The sequence below is a fragment of the Onychostruthus taczanowskii genome, unplaced genomic scaffold, assembly GCF_017590055.1.
Source record: "Onychostruthus taczanowskii isolate IOZ18803 unplaced genomic scaffold, ASM1759005v1 scaffold45, whole genome shotgun sequence".
Lineage (NCBI taxonomy): Eukaryota > Metazoa > Chordata > Aves > Passeriformes > Passeridae > Onychostruthus > Onychostruthus taczanowskii.
Window position 1 is genome coordinate 3814885 of NW_024502014.1, and position 25972 is coordinate 3840856.

Genomic DNA, 25972 nt, shown 5'->3' on the forward strand with positions numbered 1-25972 from the left:
CTTTTGATGCCACTCTATAAATAAAAGTGGTGACAGAAAAAAAATTAACTTTGTAATGGTAATGGGAGACAAGCAAAGGGTAGAAATATCAGGCTGGCTATTGCTCCTGGCCTTGATGGGTGCAAAGTCATTTCTGTGAAGGAACTTTTACACCCAGCATGGGCATATTGAGTGGGGCAGTCACAGAGTGGTTGATAACAAGATTCCCATCAAATGCACTGAATTTGCCCAAGAGCCCAAAGGTCTGAAGGTGCAATGTAGGGAGACTTCTACTCTCCAAAGCCTGAGTCACAGGGAAAGCCTGATAGCAGCATTTCAGCACATGAATCAGAACTATGTTGTAGCATTTATACTGAGAGTTGGAGGCCTCAAGTATCAGTTAGGAAAGTTTTCTTTTGGTAATAATTGTGGTGAAGTGACTAAAGCCACAAGCTTCCAAAAAAAGTTTGCAATCAGCCTTCCTTCTCACAAGTCCTACCAGACCTAGATGATAAAAAAAAATTCATAGGATCTTCAAAACTATTTTTCTGTCTCCTTGTTAACTAATGGATAATCTTATGTGACATTTTAGAATATTTATTTAGAAACCATCATTTCACAGCTATTTGGTTTTTTATCTTCCTAAAAAAATGGTACTTGAAACTCTATTGGGCTTACAAGATTTAAGAAATTGCAATTTTAAAGAACAGAGAGGTCAATGATTCGGGGACCTTACAGACAGGACACATGTATATCTACACACACATTTATATCTATAGATCACAAGAAGTCCAGGAGGTTTTATTTAGCCACCACATTAGCGTAAATAAGACAAATGAAAATAAATGCAGAGTTTTATTTGGGAGCTTTGCAGATCAGCATCAAAACAAATGCTCCTGTCACACAAACTGGCTGTATGGAAACAATGCCTTTCTGCTGGAAAAGGCATTCTGTGCCATCCTAATATAAGTCAGAATTATATGAGTGATTCTGGTCATTTTCAAAGAGACAAAGCTCACAGCAAGTTTCTGGACACTCCTTTGATATTTTCTGTGGGTTACAGTTTACTTTGGCTCACAAGTACAGGGTAAAACAATATTTTTTCCTCAAGCTTTCACTGACTTCAGCTCCTGAGGGAGCCCATCATGCAGCTGTAGGTTCTCTGAAATAGTCACATTCCAGTGAGCAATGCCTTGGAGCAGCTCTATTCTGTTATTGAGCTGTGGGGAAATTACAGTGATCCAATCTTTCTAAAGCCAGGAGACTCTGACTTAGGTTTAATAGAAGTTTAGAGCAACTGTATTGTTTTTGTACTTTTCAGGATGAAATTAGGATGAAAGTAGGTTCAGAATTTCAAATCTGCCATCCTATCACAGAGTTATTGCTAAGAGCAAAAATTATTGTGGTCAAAGATTCCATTAAATCCTTAAAACAGCTGTCACAACAATCACAGTTGATGTAAAATTCAATCACCCTCTTCACAAACTGTACCTTCACAGTCCTACATTTAAAAAGGTATAAAGTGTTTACAATAATAGTGTATAAGGAACAACACTCACCCTGAGAATAAACAATACCTGCCCAAAACACGTAGGAGAAACCACACAGAAGTAAAACGCCAAGCCTTTAGTATTTCCAAGGATAATGCTAAATAATAATCAGAACACCACTGCACTGGTGTAAGGTGCGTGTCACTGCCAAGCAGCAAGGCAAGATGCAAAGGAGCACAGCAGGGTGCATGTTAATTTAAAAGTGGCGCTGGGAGAGCTGCATAGCTGGTCACCCAGAGCAGGACAGAGCGGACACAGCTGGCTGTCCTGACACACAGCTGGCTGTCCTGGCACACAGCTGGCTGTCCTGACACACAGCTGCCTCCTGCTCCTGCCCCTGCACTCTGCTCAGCAGCAGGCGGTGCCGTTTAAAGGGAACAAAACCATGGGGCAGGCTCTGACTGCGAGGGGCAGCACAGTCTGACCCTGCCTGTCCTGCTGGGGAGCTGCTGTTGCTGCTGCACCTCTCTGCCACGAGGACTGCATTCCTACCAGCACTTCACCTGGCTTTTTACATAAAACTACCTTCAGTCCCGGCCTCAGCAGTTGCTCACCTTCTCACATCCCATAGTTGTGTCCTGCAAATCCTCAGGTTTAGGCATTACACTGTTTTAATTTGGCACCCAGGAACTGCCTGCTCAGAACTGCTTTCTCCTGAGATCTCTCCTGGGGCTAATTACCTTTTTTACTTCTGTTTATAGAAAATTAGACATGAGTTTTATGGGCAGATGAAAGAGCAGTCTCAAACCAGTTGTTCCCTCTAAGTGTCTTGAGGGGTGTTTGAATTGGCACCTGGCATGAGTTGACTCAGTGATGTGTCAGGAAGAGGATGGGAAAAGCAGAACAGCACAGATCTGGGAAATAAAAACTCCATAAGCTCATTTTCAAGACAGCATTTACATCCTGAAATACCAACCAGGACAGCACAGGACGTGGAGAGTTCTACACAGTTCTGGTGCAAATCCAAACATCTGCACAGACATTCAGGCTCTGCTGAGGTGTATGGCACCAAGCCCAGCCTGCTGGGGACACCTAGGCCAAAGCTGGGGATCACACGGATGGGGCAGTGGTGGAGTGACAGGGGGGGAGCAGTTTGTGTCACCTGCATGTAGTCCTGCTACATTTTGATAGTCTATTTAACTGTGCTGCCCTAATCCAGCTATTGATGGATGAGAAACTAAGAAACTGTGCTTAGGAGTGTCCTTTAGGTTACAAAGTCATAGGCTCACATGTTAGACATGGCACATACACAGTGCTCTGGTTCTGCATCATTTTCCCCCTTTTTGCAGGCTTCCTGTTCACTGAATCAGGCAGCAATATTGCATTGCATAAATGTGGGCATATGAGGTAAAATTCAGGTTGCACAAGCCATCTGTATAGAGTTCTCATTTTCGAGTCTTGTCTCTTCAGTTTAACTTCTTCTCTTTTAAAATAGATATTGAAATTTTTGGGAGGGTGGTATAATGTAGATTTCTTTGATTTTATGGGGAGAGAAAAAGCCCACCTCCTGCAGCACTTCAAGCGTATGTTGACCACAGTCCTTCACAGCACAGAACACAGGACTGTGGCCCACTTTGCTTACCGGGTTAACTATATCCTGAGGCCATTTGCCAGTGAGGAAAATATACTGTGTTTGCATTACGTCCTTAAATACTTTATAAAAAGGAATTTCTTAATATATGGTTCTTTTAAGAAGTGAGGTGTCTACATAATTTCTGAACCAATTCAAGAGCAGATTTCAGGACTCCACTGGTTGATAGAATTTACCCTATGCATCTCTTACCAGTCATATAAATTACCTTGTAAAATATGGAAGAAAAAGAAAAAAAAAGAGAACTAGTTTCTCTGTTTGCTTTTTATATGATTGTGGAAAGTACAGACTCCTTCAAGACCTCAGCAGGTCAGTGATGATAACCTGGCTGGAACTATCTTAGTAGAAATGCTTAATGAGAGGAAGGTTGGGAGTCAGACCCAAATATGTGCTACTGTTGTACAAAACTCTGCATAGTGCAAGGGTTGCTGTTCACAGTGTGCCTGTGCATTAAAAGGTTTAGGGACATGGAGCAAACTGCTTTGTTCTGCATTTCAGTGCAGTGGTACACGTTCACCAAATGAACAGCACTTTCCTCTCTTGAGCAAATGGGATTTCTAAACTTGGAAAATTACTGAACCAAAAGCAGATCCTGGCACCTACCCGAGAAGTTGTGGGTGACTCTCACTGTGTAAAGCCTGAATTTGGGTGCTGAGTTGTTTCCTTTTTCTATTATGCAACACCATTTAAATTTTTTTGTTTTCTCCCTCCAAAATAAGTATTTCCTAAGACAGAAAGAAAAGGTGATATCTTGACATTTCTGTATGGTTTCCAGACAGAAAATCAGTGTAAGTGGAAAACAGACACACTTCAGAACTGGTAAGGTGTTTGTGGGAAGTCGAGGACATGAAGAAGTAAAGGAGTGGCTGGGAAAGGACTGACATTTAAAGATACCACAATGAGGAGAAGGTTGGGTTACAGCTAAACTAAGCTGCATCTGATACAAAGAAAAAAAAATCAGAATTAAATTGAGGTTAGCAAATCCTGACCTGACCTTGGCTCTTCCTTCATAATTTATGCAGTGTTTCCATTCTAAAGATTATTAATTGTTCTCTAGTGTTGTTTTGCCTTGTTTCAGTGGAGGTGTCCCTAGTAATTACTAGAAGTTAATCAAGCAAGGCAAGCTAATGAGAGTTTAAAACTTGTATTATGTAAGCAGAAAACATGGAGAGATTTTTCATAATAGATAATTTTCTCTTTGAGCACCACTGGTGAAATATCTCCAACAAAAATATCCTCACAGTGAACTTCCTAGAAGGAAGCAGTAGTGCAGAGCAGGCCAGGATGGAACTGTAGAGGTGATTTATGGTTACAGCACCTTCCCATCTAGTCCTGCCTCCTGCTCACAGCAAAGGGAAAAAGTAAAGGAGTTCATCAGTGTCTTTCACCACTCTGAAACTGGCTTTTTTAAAAAGTTGCCTGTAATTAAAACTGCAAAATCCACAGAACAGGAAATGCTAAAAAACTGCTTTGGCAGTATAATAAATCAATGTCAATTGAATTTAACCAGTGTATTTGGAAACTGGATTCAGTACTGCCACCGGTTTTACAGTGCAAGTTCATTAGGTTCTGAAAATCAGTTTGAAAAAAAAAAAAGAAAGATCATGTGATTTAAACCACTAGATATTCCTGCTTGTACTGAGGTTTCTTCTGCTGAGGCTTTAGTGAGTTATGTGCCATGCACACCTGAGCCAGAGATGATGATTGTTTTGGCTGCTTGGAGAGGGCCTGGCTTTAGGATGGCAGTCAGTGCCTCTGCCCATCACAGCAAAGTCATGAGCCATCATCCCATGGAGGCAGCAAAGGGCAAACCAAGGTTTATCAGAGAATCAGGTGTTTGGCTGGAGACACAACTGCTCCTGTGCAGCTTTGTCACAGCACTCCTCAGTGCAGCCCCGCCTGCAGCAGGGTGACCCTGCTGGGGAGGACTGAACGCAGCCCCACACCTTCCCACACTCCTAGTCTGGCCAAACTGTGTTCCCTGAGCAAACACACCCCCTGCACCTGCAGACCCACAGCTCATCTCTCAAACTGTCATGGGCAAGTCCATGTGCAAATCAAGAGTGTCATTTTCTAATGCTTTTTGGTAACCACCTCTTGTTGGTATGTGAAATGCCTACATGTGAAAAGCCAGTAGAAAGTAAGAGAAGTGTTTGTCTAATCAACTGTAGCATGTTTAGGACATTACATAACCACCACACTATGTTGCTAGAGGATATTTTTACTGTTTTGTAGCTTAGACATTTTTATAACTATTTCTTAAAAGTTCAGCAGATGACAGTGGCATATCCTGATTGTTGTCATTATCAGACAGACATATTTTTGCTAAAATTGTAAAAGGGCTGGAAAATATGTTTGTAAGTTCATGTAAAGATGACATTAAACTATTTAAAAGGGCAAAAAGCTTTCTTCTTCGCTGGGTTTTTTTGTGGTTTATAATGGGAGCACTGGCTGGATCTTTCCATCTGCTGTGCTGGCTGTTACTGCAGATGGTCATAATCTGTACATATGGCATGTGCATATATAAACTGAAATCAGGGTTGTCTTGGTGTACAAGCAGGCACACAACAGGAGCTTGGGTGCCGAACACAAGTGTTGGTGAAGGGGATAATTTAGAGCATTTTCATTTTCTATGGGATATCTCCATGGAATTAGGGAAAGTATTTCCTCTTCACTGAAAAAGAAGGGAAAAAAATCACTCAGCTCTTTAATGTTAAATTTTGGATCTGCAATTTATTTGGAATCAGGTGTTGGCTTCAGCTGTGCCTTGAATTTGTGTTAGGTTTTGGGTTAAATGAGGACAACACCAAACTCTGATAAACCTTACAGTCAGCCTGGTTTTGGAGTCCCTGCTTCTAACTCAGAGCTGGAGGAGGGATTTTCTTATTAGAAAATGGCCTTCCAGTAAGCATATAATAAAATAGAAGGATTCACAAATTAAATGGTCTTTAGATCTTAAGTTTCTGTTTAGGTTAATATCACTACCATTAAATAGTCATTGAAACTCATAATTAAAGCCCTTGTCATCAAAATAACTCATAATAATCAAAGCCCTTGTCATCAAAAGTAGAACTTTCTGGTGAAGCACTCACCAGGCAGTTGAGCTTTTCTGCACCTGTGGTGCCCAGCTAGCAGTGCTGAAAACTTCCTGTTGAATATTGCCTTATCAACCAAGTTTAAAAAATTACTTTCATAAAGTGTTAAACTTCTCATAGACATTCTTGAAAGTTAGGAAAAGTATTCCAATATTTATGTGGTGTGCAGAAAACTCTACAAGCAACTCACAGTTGCACTTACCTTCAAAATATTTAGCAACAAGTGCCTGAAGTCATTGGAAAAGCAAGACATGAAGAATTTATCAGATATATGATCAAATGTACTTTTACCATTTCCTCTACTTTTACTGATATCCTCTGTATTACAGTTTATTTGCAGCATTTGCTCATTCATCAAACAAGCCAATTGTCAGCACAGATAAAGTCATGACTTTTATTCCTTTTTTTCCTCCTTTCTTAACATCTATTCCACTGTTATCTTTACTAACCTTTCTACCTTTCTTGTACTAGGAAAAGACTTCACAGTGAAAGGCTTCAGCTACAAGGCTAGAAAATGAAAGTATAGTGACTTTAAAAGGGTTGCTGCCACTCTAATACAACTTTATAAAGTGCTTTTTCTTTTTCTCTCTCATTACAGGTCTGTTTTGTGAATTTAGATGCCAACAGAGATGATTGCAGCGATGAGCAGGTGAAACAGGTAACTGCTTAGGTCTCACATGCACAGTGGATCTATTCAGGCCCACCAGGACTCTCCAGTAAAAATACAGATTAAAATTCTATGAGCAAATCAAAGCCAGCCCTAGATTTTTCAGCATTACAGAGAGCAATGCATAAGGAATCTGAAATTGTCTCAACACTGCACTATGTTACATAGCATTTCTTATTCCCATCCCAGAAGTTTGTAATGGATTGTTGCAGTCTGAATTCACAGCAGTTATACGAGCAGATTTCTTGCTTTTATGAGAGAAGTGAACATGGACATGTTCACATGCATCCATTTTCTTTTAATTTGGCATAATACTACATAAAAAGAGATTTTGGTGTCGTGCTCTGCCACCAGTTTGTGATTTCTTTCTCTGTCCTGCAGCCAAAAAGTCCCTGAAAATCTTCCAATCATCTAGGTCTTGTTCAGCTGAGCTGTCTTTCTCAAACTCCACATAGATTATGTGCTCTTCAGGAGGGGGTCTAGATAAAACAAAACTAAAGGTGTGTTTGAGCTGTTTAACTGAAAGTTACAAGGGTAGGAAAAAAGAAATTTTCTAAAGCAGTAAAAAACCCTGGTTCTTTTACAAGAACTGAGACAAGCTACATCATGATTTGATACTTAAAACACACGCCATTCCAGAAAAAAAAAAACCATTAAATCTGCAGAAGTCACATTTTAAAGAAAGGGCCTGGTGTCACTTTTGTGCTTACATCTTCCTTGATCAGTTCCTTTTATCATCCTGGCTCAGTGTCCATGTTTGGCACACCAACACAGGAGCAATATGTAGTGAGTGAACACAGGTAGGATCTCCTGTGTGCACCCAGGGAGCTCCTGGGTTAAACCATTGCAGCTCATCTGCTGGAAACACTTCTAGCTCATAGAACAACCAGTGCTGGCACCTTGATGCCTCCTGCAAGTCATTTGTTAGCAGGAACAGTTCTTCTGTGCTGTGTTCTGCATCCTGGATCTGTGAAAATTCAGTTGTCAAAAATAAATATGGCATCTTGCAGCAAAATGATTTTTCTATTGAATCAGCAGGTTAACTGTGTAGAACAGCTTGAGAGGTTTTACTTTACTGAAGCCACAGAAGCACTGGTTGTTTTCTAAAATGTGGTGGTTTTATTGCTGTTTGCAGTGTTTGTTGAGGAGCAAAATCTATAAGAGGAAACAACAAAAGTTGTTTCCCTCAATCTTAGAACTAGACATCTGTTCTCAGTTTTCAGTGTAGGTAATAAAAATCCCTTGCTAGCACAGGTGCTGTGCATTCTTCTCCAAGAGGAAACTCCCTCACCCGCATTTCTGTGTATATTTGTAAATTAGCAGTGAGTGGCATGGAATTTTATGCAATACAGTGGTGTGATGAAAACATTTCTTAGAAGAATTTTGAAGATGTTAGCACAGCTGTTGTGCATATGAAATATGTAATTATTTACTAGCAGGTACTTGATTTACTAATAGGCACTGTTAGGATTTTGTATTACTGACTGAACCTTGGAATGGGTTAAGTTGAGGGGTTTTGTGTAAAATAATTATGCTTCTGGACTTCTTTTTTTTTTTTTTCTGAAGAAAAGATAAGGAAGTGAGTTAAAAGATATATAAAATGCCATAACTTCCTACCTAAGAAGTCTGATAAAATGTGGCAATTTAGGCAGAAAAATAGAGATACTTCTGGAAGTGTTTGTGATAACAGAAAGGTTATAATTTTAAAGAAAAAAATAAATGATGAGAACTTTTTTATGCTACAGTGAAACATCAAACTGAATTGAAGCACTGAATTCAGTTATGTCACATAAAAATACTTAGTCTCATCTGAAGATCATTCCCCTGAAAAGTGAACTGTTTCCCAATATTGATTTAGCTTTTCTAAGCCAGAACGTTTTATTAAATCTAATTCAATCCAAGGAGAAATAACAGTACTGCAAGCTTAATATTTTGAGGATGAAAAGAAAAAAAAAAATGAAGTATTGTTGCCTTGGTTAGTAACTAAAGCAGATGGCTGGGTGCCCAAATCTGCACTCCCTGAAGGGCTTTGCCACACGTTCTGCACTAACACATGGGCCATGGAGGTGCAGAAAATGGAGGTGGTGTTTCCTCTGCTCCTGCTCTGAGGGGTCAGCCTTGGTTCTCTGTTCACAGAACAAGGACACCAAGACCCTTGGCAGAGAGAACTGCACTCTCACAGTAGGTATTGCCTTTTTGGCCTGGCCTTCATACACAAAGGAGCACAAATGTCCCCTGCACGTGCTGGGTGCAGGGCAGATCTGTGTAGCATCACTGATGCTGTGACTATTACTGCTTTTGCCTCTAATGGATACACAACATATAGGGAGTGACTGTATGGTTACAAATGGAAGGTCATGAAGGTGTGCAGTGTAACAGCAAAGAAAGACACGTTTCATGTGTCTCCAATACTTTTGCTGTTCCATGTTTAGCATTGCATCGATTTGGTTGGCAATTTCCAGGTGACTTCCTCTGGTTTCGTACTAGTCATATGCCTTGAGGAAAACAGGAAGATTTGCCCTGTTCTTATTACCATACCTACTGAAGCTTTCGTGTTTCAGACCATGAGAGAGACACTGTTTTCACATTCCAAGGAACTCACGTGTAACAGGAAGTATTCAGATGCACCAACCCAATCAAGCTAGCATGTGACAATGTGAGGGATGGCAGATTGTCCTGCTGGACACTTGAGCAAAAGTTTATACTGTCATCCTTGTCTTGTCTGGTGTCTCAAAAGAAAGAATGTGCATTTTAATGCTGCCAGTTCTATTCTTAATCTACTTGAAGTGATACTTCCAAGTGAGCTTTCTAAAAGGATTCCTATAAGTGGTATTTCATTTTAATATTTATGAGTATAACTGTGCAACTCAGACTTCATTGCCTGAGAGCAAAATCTCTGTTTCATGCTACAGAAGCTGATCAGCGTCTCACCCAGTCTCCCCAAACTGATCAGTTCGATGAACGTACAGCCACCGAAGGAAAATGAAATAGTCCTGCTGAGTGGATTGACATCAGGAAACCTTCAGGCTGGTTATGAGGTTCCCCAGGTAGGAGTCAAACTCAGCTTTAAGATCACATCCTGCCTGTGAAAGATGGAATTTGGAAAAAGGGGAAAAGGAACCTGAAAGCAAAGACCTGAGATCAATTTGAGATGAGTGGAAGTTTGCAAACATACAAGCAGCCTCTGTCAGACGGATTTAAGTGTGATGCACGGCACGGGGGCACACACCATGTACACAAAGATTGCTAAGAGATCCTGCTACTCCCCCTGGACCCTGCAGATCTGGGTTGCAGCTGGTAATGCTTTAAGCTGCAGTAGCACTTGATCCTTCAGGGGAGGCAGGCACTGGTGGCAGACATGACTGATTCCTCAGGCCAGATTTCAAGAGTAGCAGGAAGGAAAAGGAAAGAGGTAACTTGTGCATAGAGCTGGGCCAGGGCACAGCTCCTACAGACTCCCTTTCCAGTGGTCTTGTCACTTCCCACTTTCACTCCCAATCCATCTTCACCTCTCAACTTCATTAAACTGCAGTTACCCTGGGGTACAAAACTCTCTCAGCCAATTTAAAACGTGAACAGGTATTGCCAGGTTTGTCTGCTGCAGATAAGAAAAGAAGGGAACTTTCTTTCACTGAAATTACCTTGTGTACAAAAGCATTCCTGAAGCAGACCCTGTGACAGCTGTATTGCAGAGATCACTGAATTTTATAGTTTACCAATAAGCTGGTCATAAAGAGAGCAATTACCTGGTTATTGAGCTTTCTTGCCACTCATGACTAATGGCTGAGTTTATAAATGTTTAACAAATACAAGCACAAGGCTGTGGTGGGAGCGATGGAGCTCCAAACCCCACATCCCAAGATGTTACAATCCACACAGGGTGGTCAGAGACCCAAACAAGGTAGCTGAAATACTCAAGCCACTCCTGTCTGCACAAGCCTACAGACAGAGACTGGCAGCCCTCTCATAGAGAGTGGAGTCAAGAGACAAACAGGAACTAAATAAATTTCTGTCGAGTAAAGCTTTGCATTGAGGCTGGATGAGATTTATTGGCCAAATATGCCACAGTCATCCTATTGTTTGGCTTTCAGAGAAATTCATTTGTAAGGTGACTGGCAGAGTTTTTGTAAAAAGATTTTTATGCTGCTCCCCCTCAAGCCATTTTCACAAGTACAACCCCACAAAATGAGAATTGGGGAAAAAGCAGGGGAATATCTGATCTAAAGCTGAATCTCTTTTTCATAACATTTTTCACAATGCAGTGCATGCTCAAGCCTGATTCAATTTCATAGCAGCTATCTAATTTATCTTTTCTGTTTTAACACACTAAGTGATTTGGTTTTCTTTTCAGACACATTTTTTAGGTGGAAAGGAAGAGCAAGCTAATAAACATGTTAATCTAGCATAACACTCATCCCACTCTCTTTACTAGTGGGTGATTGGTTTGCATCACAGTCAAAGACAAAAGGCCCAGGATGGGGCCACCTTCCTCTGTTAGATACTGTGCAAATGCCCAGGGGATCCAGGGCATCTTCTGCACAGCCTAAAACTTCTGCCTCAATCCAATCCAAAATTGGTCCCACCCAGGCTGGGTCTTTCTTGGGAGCCTGAGTTCAAAGCACAACATGACAAGCTGCAAAATCTTGGCTTTGGTTCTGGGTACATCCATACAACAAGCATGGTTCCATGCAGAGACATCGACTCAGCTCTGTTGTATAAATGTCCAACTGTTTTAATATCAGTACAATGAGGATAACAAGAGTTCCTTCCTCTCAGTTTCTGTCCTCTGTTCAACATAATTGTACAGCTTCTCTAGAGAAGGCAGTTTTCTATAAAGGCTGAGCACATTGTGCACTGGATCCCCATTTCCAGTGGGAGGTGGCATTGGCCTGAAATAATGGGGCTTTGGATAAAGAGGGAGAGCAGCAAAGAAACAAAATAAAACACTATTTTAAAATGGTCTGTTGGAACAGGTGACCTGCTCTTCACAGTCTTATCAGACAGTATTTACAGGGCTGTCTTCAAACAAGCATTGCAACAGAAATGACCCTGAAAAGGAATTCATGCCCACAAAGAATTCCCTCCAGAGAGGTAATACCGGGTAGTGTGAGGCCATTGATAACAGCATGTCAGATGACTAACATCAAATAATTATCTGTCATTAAAACAACAAGTTGATTGAAAACGAACAACCTCCTGTGATACAACTGGGTTCTCTACTAAAACACTTGTATAACAAAAGCTGTCAGTCCAAGAAATCTTATTTTGGCATACGTGTAACTGCACACAGTTAGTAACATTGAAATGTCAAATCGTATTGCATCTTTGCAACAGAACATTCCCGAGATATTTATAGAGAGGGAAGCTTAAAATAAGTGTTATTTTTTAATTAAATAACTGAGATTCTTTTCCCCTCTAGTGTCCTTGGCTGGCAGATGTCTGCTTGGTTCAGTGTGCGAGGGGGGACAGGAGGAACAGCGCAAGCTGCATCATTTTTGAAATAAACAAGTTTCTGATTGGACTTGAGCTGGTTCAGGAGAGGCAGCTGCAGATAGAAACTCGTGTCCTAAAGCCTGAGGATGACACAAACTGCTCCGTGTCCTCAATAGAAGAAGATTTCCTCACGGCCTCCGAGCACCTCGAGGATGACAACGAGGCTGATGAATGTAAAGCTGGTAAAAGCAGGGGGACTGAGCATAATTATGCTGTTGCTCATACTGCAAAACAGCTATAGCAATGCTCACAGAAATTGCACTTGATGTTAATTCATGCATATGTAATTTAGAAAATGGACAGCCATTCATATTTTTAAAGTTTTGTTCAAAGACAAGGTATATGGCTGTGCAGTACTTTTACAGAGCAGTAATGGACTACAAAGTTGTACAGCTCTTTTCTTTTAGAAGTCTCAAGTTACTTTCCAAAAACTAATTTTTTATGTTTCTCAACAGGTCATGACAAATTAAATGTTTCAGAAGCATCTTCAGATGTCAAAAAAAATAAAGGAAAGGGATTTGAAAACATTCACTATAGAAAAGCCAGGTTGCCGTTCATTCTTGAAGGGAACTGCATTAATAAAGATAATGCAACGGCTCAGGTCTCTGAAACTGTGAATGTTGTGGCTGAAGATGGCATCTTGCAACCTAAAGATAAGTCAGACCAGGAAATACAGTGGCAGAAGGAATTAGCTGGAAAAGGTACTTCATCATTTAGTACTACTAATTTGACCAGTGGGGTTGAAAACTCAGCACTCATGTTAGAAGATGTATCTGTAACCAAAATGGCTGAAGAGGAGCTGGAGCCTCGGAGTGACCCCACAACGAAGCACAGCAGCAAGGCAGATGGGAAAGATTGTGCAGGTATCAGGAAAACTGATCCTCCCTCCCAGAATGAGCAGGCCACCACAGGTCAGTACGCCACAAATTTAGCGGAATCTGTTCTGCAGGATGCATTCATTAGACTGTCACAGTCTCGACCCAGTTTCAGTGAGGAGGCTGCAGTCAGCATCTCTGTGGGAAGCTCCTGTAAGTCAGAAGATGCCTCTGCTTCCCGATCATGGAATGAACTCCCAAAGATCGTCATAGTGCAAAGTCCAGACAGTTCTGAGAATGTACCTGAGTGGCCAGGCTCTGCCTTCCCCAGCCTGGGCCACTGGGCTGAGGCAGAAAGCTCTGCTGAGGGTTCCGATTACTTGGAGGACGAGCATTCAAACGGACACGACCAAAGTGCACTGGAAGTGGCTCTGGCTTGTGCAGCCACTGTCATTGGAACCATTTCCAGTCCCCAGGCTGCGGAAAAATTCCGCCGGGAGCAGGAAGTGACAGACTCAAGAAGTGGAGTGGCTGCTAATGAAGAGGGGCACGCGGCACCCTCACAGCTCCCCGACGGCTGCGCTGGCACGGAATACTCGTTCCCATCTGCACTCTGTGGCATGACTCAAGTGGCAAGTGCTGTAGCCATCTGTGGCCTGGGGGAAACAAAGGAGGACAAGTACCCTGCAACTTCCATTGGACTTCTGTCTGCTGCTCAGGCCTCTGCAGCCATTACTCTGCATTGCAGCTTAGCTGTAGGAAGCAGCATGGAGAAGCTGAATGAGAGCATTGCAGAGACGCTTCTCAAAGAGGCATCCATAATTCTAACAAAACCCAACACATACAAAAATGTAGGGCATTTTATGGAATCCATAAATGGGAAAATTATTGAAACAGCAGCAAGACCACGTATTCCACGTGCTGATGGAGTAATCAGGGACGACCTTGCACAAAACTTATCCAATATTATTCTACGACATTCTATGGAAGAGGTTAGGAAGAAGAGACAGCTACAGGCCCATTTGGAGGATGGCTCAAGTGCACAAGACATTTTCACAGAGACCGCAAACGAGTTGCTTTATAATATAATATATTTCACTTGCAAGAAGATGAACGACATAAGGCAACTTGAAGAGTGTTCTCCTCTCTTTTCCGAAGGCACAAAAGCAGAGAAAGTAACAAGAGCGGAAGGATGGCCAGCACTGGCAACAGCATGTGAAGCTTCACACAGCCCCCTTGATCACTCTGCTGCTAAGCCATTTGGTTCATCCTACAGCACCAGTACTAGCAAAGATCTTGAAAAGGTCACTAGCACTTGCAAGAGTGATATCAAAGATGTAAATAGCAGTGAAGGTTCCACACTGAATTCAGAACCAAGTGGAGATACAGGGCATAACACACTTGGTGCAAAAACATCTCCCAAGAAGAGATACCTGAAAACTGCACGAGACTGTTACAAATCCCCAAATCAGAGTAACAGTCATCATCAGAAGAAAGACTACAGATCATTTTCAGACAGAGAAAATACCTTTGCAAACAGTGAATGCAGGCATGGTGTGCAGGAGCAGCTGTCTCCCAGTGCCACCATAAATACAGAAAACCAAGCCAAGATTAAGTGTGATTCTGTGCTAAATAATGATGTTCAACTTAGCTTGTCTTTGTTAGGAAACCATGTGTTGCTTCCTTCTCAGCCTGTGCTACAGGTGAAAAATTCAAGGGACAAATATTGTATAACAGACTTTGCAGAAGAATTGGCAGAAACAGTTGTCTCTATGGCAACAGAAATAGCTGCCATTTGTCTAGAAAATTCAAATGGCAAGCAACCCTGGTTCTGTGCATGGAAGAGAGGCAGTGAATATCTGGTGACCCAGAGTTTATCATGCAGAACCATGAAAAGGAAGAAGGAAACCCATACCAATAGTTCTGTGGTTCGGAAGCACAGGGCGCCTAGGCTTAGTGAGATCAAAAGAAAAACAGATGAGCATCCTGAGCTAAAGGAAAAATTGATGAATCGGGTAGTAGATGAATCTATAAACCTTGAGGACACACCAGATTCAGTCAATCTCTTTGCGAATGAAGTGGCTGCCAAGATCATGAACCTCACTGAACTCTCCATGGTTGATACCATCTGGCAAGGTCCAAACCACCCCAGGAACAGACTGCACTGTGAAAGGTGGAGCCGAGCCAAGGCCTCAAGCTGTGAGAGCATACCAGAGGAGGACTCAGATTCCAAAGCCTCTTTCAATACCCTAGGCCTCATGAGCAGCTTTGGTCACTCTCTGAGCCAGACAAGTTCTGTCTCAAAGCAGTCTAGTTGTGAAAGCATTACAGATGAATTTTCAAGATTTATGGTGAACCAGATGGAAAACGAAGGAAGAGGTTTTGATTTATTACTGGATTATTATGCAGGAAAAAATGCAAACAACATCTTAACTTCTGCCTTGCAACAGGTAGCCAAGAAAAATGGCCATCTTAATGTAAGACCAAGTTGCCCATCCAAACAGTCCAGCACAGAAAGTATAACAGAAGAGTTTTATAGGTATATGCTAAGAGAAATCGAAAAGGAAAATAAAGATAATGCGTCATCCTCTCGGAATTCAAAGGACTGGTGTGGCGGTTTGCTGGCACCCTCTCTGCGGTCACCTTTCTGCTTTAGGCAGTCGTCGATGCCCGACAGCAGATCCTCAGGCTCTAGGCTTACCGTGAATGTCCCAATTAAAGCAAATTCCTTAGATGGGTTCGCCCACCATCGCCAAGATTCCCTAAGCGTACAGCCCGTCAGTACCGTGGCTTCTGCGGGGCTCTGCAAGTCTGACTCGTGCCTGTACCAGAGGGGCAAGACTGACCAGATCACAGACATGCTGATCCATGAGACGTGGGCCAGTTCCATTGAGTCCCTGATGCGCAAGAACAAAATCATAGCAGACGAGGCAGAGGCTACAGAGGCAGACCAGTTTTACAGTGATTCTCCACCACATGTGGAACAATATGCAAAAAGACTGGCTGCAAATATTGTTGAAAGTGGTAAAAGTTTAATTGTTGTCCAGCAGGATTCCTTTGATTATACGAGCCGAGAACACGTGCTGGAAAGCAAACATCCCCAAAGCACAACCCAGACACAGCCCAAACCCAAAATGGAGGAAGTAAATTTGGATGAGAAAAAAGAGCATGTGAAGAGCCCTGGAAGCCTCCCTGCAGGACAGCTCAGGGAAGTGCCTTTAATTCAGATAGAAAGTGATCAACGAGATGCGCCAGATAAAGACTCAGAGTCCTTGACTTCATGTGACCTGTCTGGAAAGGGGCAGCAAAGCAAAGAAAAGCCTCCAGAAGCTTTGGATGGGAAACACATGGTTTCCAGCTCCCCAGTAAGTAGGTAAGTGACAAAACAGCAAATCAGCACATTGCTTTGGTCTTCAGTTTATTTTCCCAGTAAAAGTTATTTTGATAAAGGAAGAAGATAAGAGTGGTACTTTTAAAGAAATAAGCAGGATAAGCTTTGACTACAGGTTTCTTTTGGCATAAAATCACCCAATCATGTCACAGTGATACTTTCTGGATAAAACTTACATTGAATATGACGTTATGGTATTAAGATTTAAATCTAATACTGCACAGTCAAGTTCTCTCTCTACAGACATTTATGTCTCCCATAAGTCAGGAAAGATGGACCAAGCTTAAAGTTTTAAGCTCAGGCTGATATCTGAACTAAAAAATAGATAAATAAAAATCAGTGCTTGTATATAAAAGACAATAGCAGGATTTGACCTGTAGTTCTCTGCTATGCTTGTTGCAAGTAACGTTTTGTGTACCTGGAAACAAGACCAGACTTCTGAGAGCTTGAAGTTTAACTTTGTGTTTACAGCCTGGAGCTACAAGTAGTAAAATTTCTTTAGTGAAGGAAAAATAAGAATAAAAAAAGCCCTCACCTCTTAGTTCAAGACTTCTCTGGTAGAATTTAGGTAAGGAAAAGAAGAACATTTTAATATCATTTCATGGAGTTTACATCAGAGCTTACCACCCTCTCCTTACAGCTGTACTCCTTTTGTAAGGAAATCTGCAGCTTGCTTTTGTTAAGGTAAAGTGTGAGCCAGCATGAGAGTGCAGTGCAAATGCAGAGTATTGCTGTGGGTGCTCTGAGGTGAAGGGAATGCTCTGTCTCAAGGCCTTGTCTCTTTATCAGAGAACTTCATTGTATCTGTTAGTGGTATCTAAACTGCAGTCTTGGAGCACTGCAGCACCTCATTATCTCAGAGTGGCAGAAAGAGTGCAGGTGCTGGTGCTAGAAACCATTTTGTAGCTCATTTTATTCTAGGCAGTGCTGTGTTTCAGCATTTGACAAAGCTCTGCTTGAAGTGAGAAAGTAGATAGATGGTAAGTACTTCCCTGTGTACGGCAGCAATTGGGTGGATAATTACCATGGTGTCGCTAGTCTTTCATACTGACTCTCCCACACTAACCTTCCTCCTCATTAAAATGCAACCTGCGTTTAGTAAGATAAATTTAGAAACCCACCTATTTGGAATCTTGACTGCTTGAAAATGAAGTTATTTTTGCCATTTACAAGCCCTTTCATCTTTTCCTCTGCCTTTGAAGCAGAGTTCCCAACATGGCTATGACATGGTTAAAGCAATAGGACTGGTAGGGCAGAATTAGTAAGCAGAGGCTACATCTGCCTGAGCGTCTTGGCTTAGCAATGCTGTGCAGTTCTGGTTCAGCTTGCCTCCATTTCTGTCCATTGGCCTCATTTGCAGCATGAAATGCAGAGAAATCCAAACGCAATCTCAACCAGAAGCTGCCCAAGTGCTCTCCAGATCTGCCCATATCCTTGCTGGGAAGGAAGAGCCTCCAGTGGTTCTTCACACAGATCTGAACCATTTTTGTGGCATGGCTGTCTGGATTAAGTCTAGGCTGAAGTGAAAACCTAATAATATATATAATGTAGCTATAAAAGCATCAGTAGAAATTGCTCTAATCCACTCCTACTGCATGAAATTACTTGCTAGTTCAGATACAGGCACATAGGACTCCAGGCAAAATATCCAGCAGACACAGAGTCAGTTAGGGGGAAAAAAAAACCATTAAGACCTTCAGCAATGAAAAAAGCTATTTCTTCTATGTAGGCAGTGCAATAGAGCCAGTCCTGTCACAGTTACGGAGAAACTGTTCCAAGTGACTGTTCACAAGTGGGGAACTGTCAGTTCAGAGCATCACTGGTGTGAGATGTAATTGCATAATGAATCAAACAAAACCCAAAATGCCAAGAAACATCACCCACACAAACCTCTTGTGTTTTGGACCAGGTATCAGGAGCTGCCTGTGCTGTACTAAGCTGAATAGCACCCCTGCCCTGTGGCCTGGCTGCTCAGTGCCCAGGTGTCAGAGAGGGCAGGGGCAGAGTCCTGGGCCAGGGCTCGGGGGACAGGCACAGGGTTTAGCAGAGCTGCCTGCCAGGGGAGCAGAGCCCCAGGCAGGCAAGCCCCAGCTCCCTGCACAGGCTGCAACTCTCTGTCATCCAGCATTAATGCAGCAACTTCTGAGAGTGAGAGCTTTTGATATATTGTTTCAGTATATGCCTAATCAAGGTAATTACTCAGGAGCAGTAGAATTTCTGGTGTGATCTCGTGCTTTACCTGAAGGCAGATGCCTTAAACATAACTACAGATAAAGGTCTGAAGGCAAGAACTTCTCTAGAGAGAACTTGCAGAGGGTTATCAGTACAGAACATAACATTGCTTTAATCCCTAAATTGCAAATGCAGACTATCCAGTGAATATAACAAAACTACAGTTTTGCTTTACCTGTTATTCTGGCACTACAGTGATATAATTATTGGAGAGATTGATTATTATTTTTCTTTGTATCAAAAACCCAGTTTAGCTCTAAAAACTTAGCAAAAATACAGGTTTTTTTCTATGTTAATTGTGAGCATGTGTACATATATATGGCACACACACATGTGACATATGTCAAGTGTGCAGAATTAAAGCATTTTTCCCTTAACCCTGTACTTTCTAAACTCAGTCTGGGCTCCATCTTCTGTCTGGTTTCTGACTGTTGCAATATTTTGTCCTTCCCCAGCCTAAGCAGTGAGGATCCTAAGGACATGGCAGACTCAGAGTCATTAGTGATTCACAACGCGCAATACTTTCTTACTTTCACTTCTTTTGGATCTACAATTTTAATAAAGTAGAAAACCCTGTCAAGAACTTCATTCACCCATTAGCATGACAGAGATTTAGCAGCAATATATATTTCCAAGAAATTCTGTCATTCTGCAGTAACATATACCACATATTTCAACCACTGATTGACTGAAGTGCATTAAGCAATAAAACTTTACAGTGATCAGGTTTTTTATACATGCTAAATCTTTCTGTACAAGCTAAAACCTTTCTATGCATACTTAAATCTAGGGTTTGTGTTTATTTATAGCAGTCATAAGAAAGTCCTTTTTAAGAGCATCTCGGGCCAGATGTTCTGCTGGACTATGTATAAATTATAAGCTTGTCCAATCTTTTGCATGTCTGTAATTCTGCAGCTTGGTTGACTTTAATGAGCAGCATTGCCTGAAGATTGGTGGCACCAGTTTGTTTGCCTATATTACAATATCAATGTGCCTTCCCTATCACCCTGCCAGCAGCAGTCCTCAGAGCAGATCGGATGCTGAAATCCTAGGAGAGACAAAAACAGCTGAAGAATTTCCAGCCCATCTCAGCAGCAGTGAGGAAAGCACTGGCAGCTGGTCCCAGCTGGCCAACGATGAGGACAATCCTGATGACACCAGCAGCTACCTGCAGCTCAGCGAGCGCTCCCTGAGGTACCCACGTTGTCTCTTCCCACTGTTCAGTGTGCTCTGCCCTCCAAGCCTACCCTGCATCAGCAGTGAGAGGCAACAGCTCGAGATTTACTCAGAATACTGTAAAGAATGTCTAGTGACAGACTTTATTTCTTTATTTTTTAATAAGGGGAAAAGATTAGCCGTGTTCTGATTCTCAGCCAGGTCTTTTTACTGTTAGTGAGTAGCTCGATTCAGGCAAAGAAAAAACCTCCTGGCATCACCAAAGTGTCTCAGTCCTACAGCAAAAAGGCCATTGGACAAGTTAATTGCTATAATTTTTCTTTTGATTTATTTGCTGTTATTTGCCTAATGTTTATTTTGGCACCTCCTTAGCTGAGATAGACAAGACTGCCATTCCCATTTCCCTGTGAAATTCATGCACTGAGAACAAAGATTGAGCCCTGATCTGCTTAGACTGGCACAAGGGTGCAAATTAACAGAGGATGACCAATTTTTCCCTGAGTAGATATAAATTCAACAGCTCCTACTACTATGACCTGATTTTGTTTCAACTCAAGTCAGGACAAATGTTTGAAAATGTTATTTAGCCCTTGGAGTTTATATAGAGCGGTGGTAGTTTGACTTCAGCCCTTTCACAGCACCAAATTGAGTAAGGGTTTTCCTTCACATGCTCTTAGACTGTGTTTTAAAATATTATCAAGTAATTACATCTTTTTCTTGAGTATTAAGATGACAAGGAGGGAAGACATTATGGTAATGAAGCAGGGAAAAGAAAGAGTCTCTGTCAGAGAGCACTGTTGGCTGGCTGAAATTACTGAACAAAACATGGCTGTCAGTGCAGCTGAACATTCATCCTGTCATTACAGTATCAAAGTCCTTGGTCTGAGAGAGCTGAAGTATTGTGCCTTTCAGCTCTGCACTAGAACAGAAATTGCTAAAGCAAGTCTGAATGCATGGCATGCTGACAATGTCTCAGAACACCCTGATGGGGAGAGGAACTGTCTAATCAATCCCTCTAATGTAGGGGAAAATACTGTTGGTTGGTTTCTCAGTAAAAATTAAGTGGTTCACCATGACTTGCCACACAGAATTTGTTCATGGTAATTGACTTGCAGCCAGCAAATCCACAACCTGTCCATGAGACTATTACAGTATCTGCATAAACATTCACTGTCACATTTATAATGATGTTATAAAGTGAATTGGTAATATTTTTTTTAAATATCCTCAAGTGTGCTACTTCATGCTTGTGAAGAAGCCAAAGAGAATACTTCTGTGTATTTGTGGTCCCAATGAGCAAATTGGCTTTGATTAAAATCTCAGTCTTTCAGAGTAGTCAGAAACATGAGGGGCCATCCCTGTACCTGTGGGTTCCGTCAGATCCCAAACAGTATTTGGGGTATGATGTAATACACTGAAACTGCTGCTGCTTACCAGTGTGGACTCACCCTACAGGTAAGTGTATGATGGGCAGCCAGTGCCTTGCTCCTGAGCTCCCCATGTTCCGAGAGAGCTGGATCTTTGCAGGTTTCTTGCAGGACATCTCTGTACCTGCTAATCCTTCTTTTCAAGGACTCAGGCACACTCAGTTTTTGTTTGAGGCCAAGTGTTCATTGCATAAGCCATTCACAAGAAGACAGTCCACCCTTTTTCCTGCAATTTACAGCATCACTTGATGCATTGATGCACTGATACATGCTTGATCTAGAATTATTTTAATGAAAGCCTCATTACTTTGAGCAGACTAGTGTGCTTCATTCAGGGAACCTCTTGCTGAGTATAACTGATTTTATGGAACAGAGCTCCTCCCCACTTTGCTTTGTACAGAAATAAATTTTTAGAAGATGTATGGAGACATGTTCAGCACAGCTTGGCACTAATACTTAAACTTTTGCTTTGTCAGCAATGGCAACAGCAGTACAACTAGCAGTCTTGGCATTATGGACCTGGAAATTTATCAGGAGAACGTGCCATCTTCTCCTATGATTAAGTAAGTAGTCACTGAAGTGAGACTTGATGTTTAGTCCAATTTTAACTGCAAATCATTTATGCCACTGAAATCGTGCCAAGCCCTGCTTTGCACCTGCTGCTGTGCCTGCCCATGGTTTCAGAAAAAAGCACATGCAGGTGTCTGTGCAGAGTGAGGGCACCAGACAGTGAAAAATTACAGGAAAACCCAGTCAGGTGGATCTCTTGAGAACACAGATCCATCAATCACCCTGTCTAAAAGACAGTTCTCCGTGGTATCAGTTTTCTGTCATTGAACCTTCTTCTCTGAATGACTTCAGATATTAACAAAGCTCTACTGTAATACCAAGGAAGGTCAAGCAAATAAGGATCAATTAAAAGCCATTTTAAAAAACCCAATAGCATTCTTTCCAATAATAATAATAACTTGGCCCACAGTACATTTTACCTATTGTTCCTGGGAATGTTTCTACTGACCATGCAATTCAGTTATCAAGAGATGCACGAGTACATCCTGCCTAAAGGTCCTGGTACAACCTGCCAGCTGGTGAATGTCATTATGCAGCCAGGGCACACCCACTGCACAAACATACAGACTGGACATCACATACTGAACACGGGAATTTCTGAAGTCAGTGACGTCAGAAAGTTGTCACAGCAAAACACAGACATTGGAAATTCAGCATTTCCACCCAGGTTATGACTTGCTGTGTCTTACCATAATGTCGTTTGCTTGTCATTATGTGAGCTGTAAAGATGCACAGATCCTGCTGAAACGTAATACATGACATCACTAATACAAGTACTTCATCCTGCTACAGAAAAATGCTGCAATTCAGTTTTTCCTGATTCACAGATTAAATAATGAAATATATTCAACATTTTATTGTTTCATCCTGTGTAACCTTTTTCTTGCAGTTTTCTAGGTCTTGCATTGAGGGAGAAGTTTGTTCATCATGAAGCAATGTTGTAGACTGTTCCTAAGTATGACTAATAAGTTTTGTTGTTGTTTGTTTCTAAGTGAATTAGTAGAAGAAAAGGTTTTCCTTAAAGAACAGACAGAAAACACTGAGGGTAAGTTGAACCATATCAATTAAAACATACAGTTTGAAGGTAACACAAGCAATTGCACAGTAACTAGTGGGATTATTTTTCCAGAAAGTACTTCAGAGCTTTCAGTGGGAACAGCCAACTGTCAAAAGGACCTCCTGGTGATAAACTTTGATCTGGAGCCAGAGTGCCCTGACGTGGAGCTGCGAGCCACCCTGCAGTGGATTGCTGCTTCTGAACTTGGAATTCCAACTATCTATTTTAAGAAATCTCAGGAAAACAGAATTGAAAAGGTAGTGTTTACAGAATTGGGCATACTATTAATGTCTACATAACTGTAACAGTTACAATTTAGTGAAGTTATTGAGCTTAAAAGCAGATGCAAAAACATCTTCATTACAGTAAGATGGCAACACTGCTGTTTATGAGAGAAAGAAATGTGAGGACAGGTGTGTCAGAATTTAAAGTGCATGAAATATGTAGCAGATTATCTATGGCATGAGAAAATGTGACCATGATACCTTGTCCAAGTCTGTATGGCATACTTTGATAATCTGTCCACTTTTTCATATCAATGATACATTAAATACTAATGCCCAAGGCAGAATTAACAGAGTCCTTTATGTGGCTGCATTTGAAAGGCTGCACGTGACTTACGTGGAGTTCAAGTGCAAAGGTTTAAAAAATAAAAATAAAAAAAACATTTTTGTGTAGACATCACATGCATAATGGTCTCCTACTTCGTCATTATAGTGTGAGACATTGTTTGGACTTAAGATTTTCAGTCCTTGTGCTGGTTCTGCCTTGCTTGTAACACCAATTACAGCAGCCTCAGGTCATCTGGACTTGTGCCTAGCTGTTCATAAATTGCTGCAGCTCAGGGTACAGCTTTTGAGAGCAGAAGTCTCTTGAGAGAGAGAGTGGAGAGACAGACGACTGAGAAACCTCCTGAGATGTTAGTCCAAGCCAGAGCCAGGAACAACACTGAAGTCCAAAATAGCCACAAGAAGTGCAAACTCTTTCTATTTCTGAATGATCAGCTGGGGCTCCTTTGTAGACCCCACCAAACACCAACCACAACAATTCAGGAAAGACCAAAAAAGAGACCCATTTCCAAGATCAGCAGGAGAGCTTAAGCTTTAAGACTTAAAAACATGTTATTATTTAAGTCAATTAATGAAAAAATATTACAAATCAGTATTTTGGTCTCTTATGGGAAGATCATTTTGAGTAGCAGAGATATTGTTTGATTTTCTTGAGTACATGCATTTGGGAATCATAAACATAATTTAAAATGCATTCAACAGCAACAGTCCAAATTGCATCTAATTAAAGAAACAGCTGTCAGCTTTACCCATGTGCTTTGGCAAACAGTTAATTCAATTGCAAAAATACACTAGAGAATAATGAAGCACATCCTGCCTACAACAGCATTCTTGGAAATCACGTGCCTATTAAATATCATTAAAATACATATTAAAAGTTTATGCTGCAGTATGTAAATAGCAAACAGCTACACCAAGTAGAGACACAATCTTTTCTTTTGTGCTTTAAAACTAAAGACAGAAGGAGCAAACTAATTATTATGAAATTCAAAGAAATGAAAAGTTTTGATTTTCATTTATGTGCTTCAGAAGAAAAAGGGACCAGATGGATGACTCTGTGGAGCCCATTATTAAGTACCAAGTGGACAAAACTCAGGATTTTTTTTTACAGCTGCTTAAGAACATATAGTTAACCTCTGGTTTCTTGGGAAAAAAAAAAAAGTCAAATACAGATACTGTCTATGTTTATGTCTGTTTTTACTATATTTAAAACACAACTGTGATAAATACCTTCATGTGACAAAATTTTACACAGAATTCCCTCTCACCAGTACTATTTGAATATTTTAAATACTATGGCATATATATATGGAAGTACAGAAAATTAGACATAAAGTAAAATATAGCCAGTGGTAATGCAGAAATATTTTTTCAAGATGGATAATCACACTTCCATTATTTTGACAATGAGTTTTTGATAACATGGCAAATAGCGATCCTTTATCAAACTGACTTTGTCTGTTTTTACTTTCATTGCAATAAATAAATAATTGACAGAAGCAGTTAATTTAGCAAATGTCATGAGGGCCCATCAGTCTTTGGGGAGCTATGGAACTAGAGAAATTAGGTTTTTATAAATAGCCAGAATGTTGACGTTGCTGTGCACTGACTGGTCTCCACTCCCTCATGCAGCTGTGCATTTACAAAGGGTGGGCTAACAAGAGTTTGTGTCTATGCATTCCACAAAACCTTAGAAGATGTTCACCAAATCCCAAGTGTATTTCATGGTGTTATTTTTATTTAGTTTCTAGATGTGGTGCAGTTAGTTCAGCGGAAGTCCTGGAAAGTGGGGGATATCTTCCAAGCCGTGGTGCAGTACTGCAAGCTCAGCGAGGAGGGCAGAGAGATCACCCCCAGCCTGTTTGACTGGCTGCTTGAGCTGGGCTAACAAAGCTCCCTGGCTCAGCTTTCCTGTTTTATTCCAGTTTCAATAAGCAGTGGTTTGTGTAACGCTCTGATTTCTGAACATCACTGAATAAAATGTGCAAAATGTACAAACTCTACAAGAACAGCACAAATCCGTGCCGCAACTGACCCAGGAGAAAAGTGAATCCGAATTTATTGTGTCTTTCTGTGTCATGAGGGTCTCTTGACATGTTGTGCTATAGGATGCACTGTACTATGAGGGGATGGATTTTTAGCCTCCTGAATTAATGAACTACACAGTAAAGGCTTAATTATCTAATATATTCAATTTTCATCAATTTGATTAAATCAGTCAGGTAAAATGGGACAGTAGCCTACCATTCAGTTTTAAAACAACACTGATATTTGTACAATTTAACTGTTAGAAGCAGAGTGTGTTTCAGAATGCCTGGAGGCACTCTTGTCCCTAGATAAGTAATATTTATGGGTTCTTA

General features: G+C 41.2%; 1 protein-coding gene across 1 annotated transcript in view; it reads left to right on the forward strand.

The window, feature by feature from the left end:
* Window positions 1–25500, forward strand: part of LOC121341148 (SPHK1 interactor, AKAP domain containing) — a 44267-nt gene extending 18767 nt beyond the window's left edge. Inside the window, exons 3-10 of the mRNA XM_041414431.1 lie at window positions 6814–6873; window positions 9795–9929; window positions 12302–12557; window positions 12831–16563; window positions 19729–20007; window positions 22979–23031; window positions 23116–23300; window positions 25357–25500. Coding sequence (XP_041270365.1) covers window positions 6814–6873; window positions 9795–9929; window positions 12302–12557; window positions 12831–16563; window positions 19729–20007; window positions 22979–23031; window positions 23116–23300; window positions 25357–25500 — 4845 coding nt within the window. The remainder of the gene's footprint in view (window positions 1–6813; window positions 6874–9794; window positions 9930–12301; window positions 12558–12830; window positions 16564–19728; window positions 20008–22978; window positions 23032–23115; window positions 23301–25356) is intronic.
* Window positions 25501–25972: the final 472 nt, after the last annotated feature.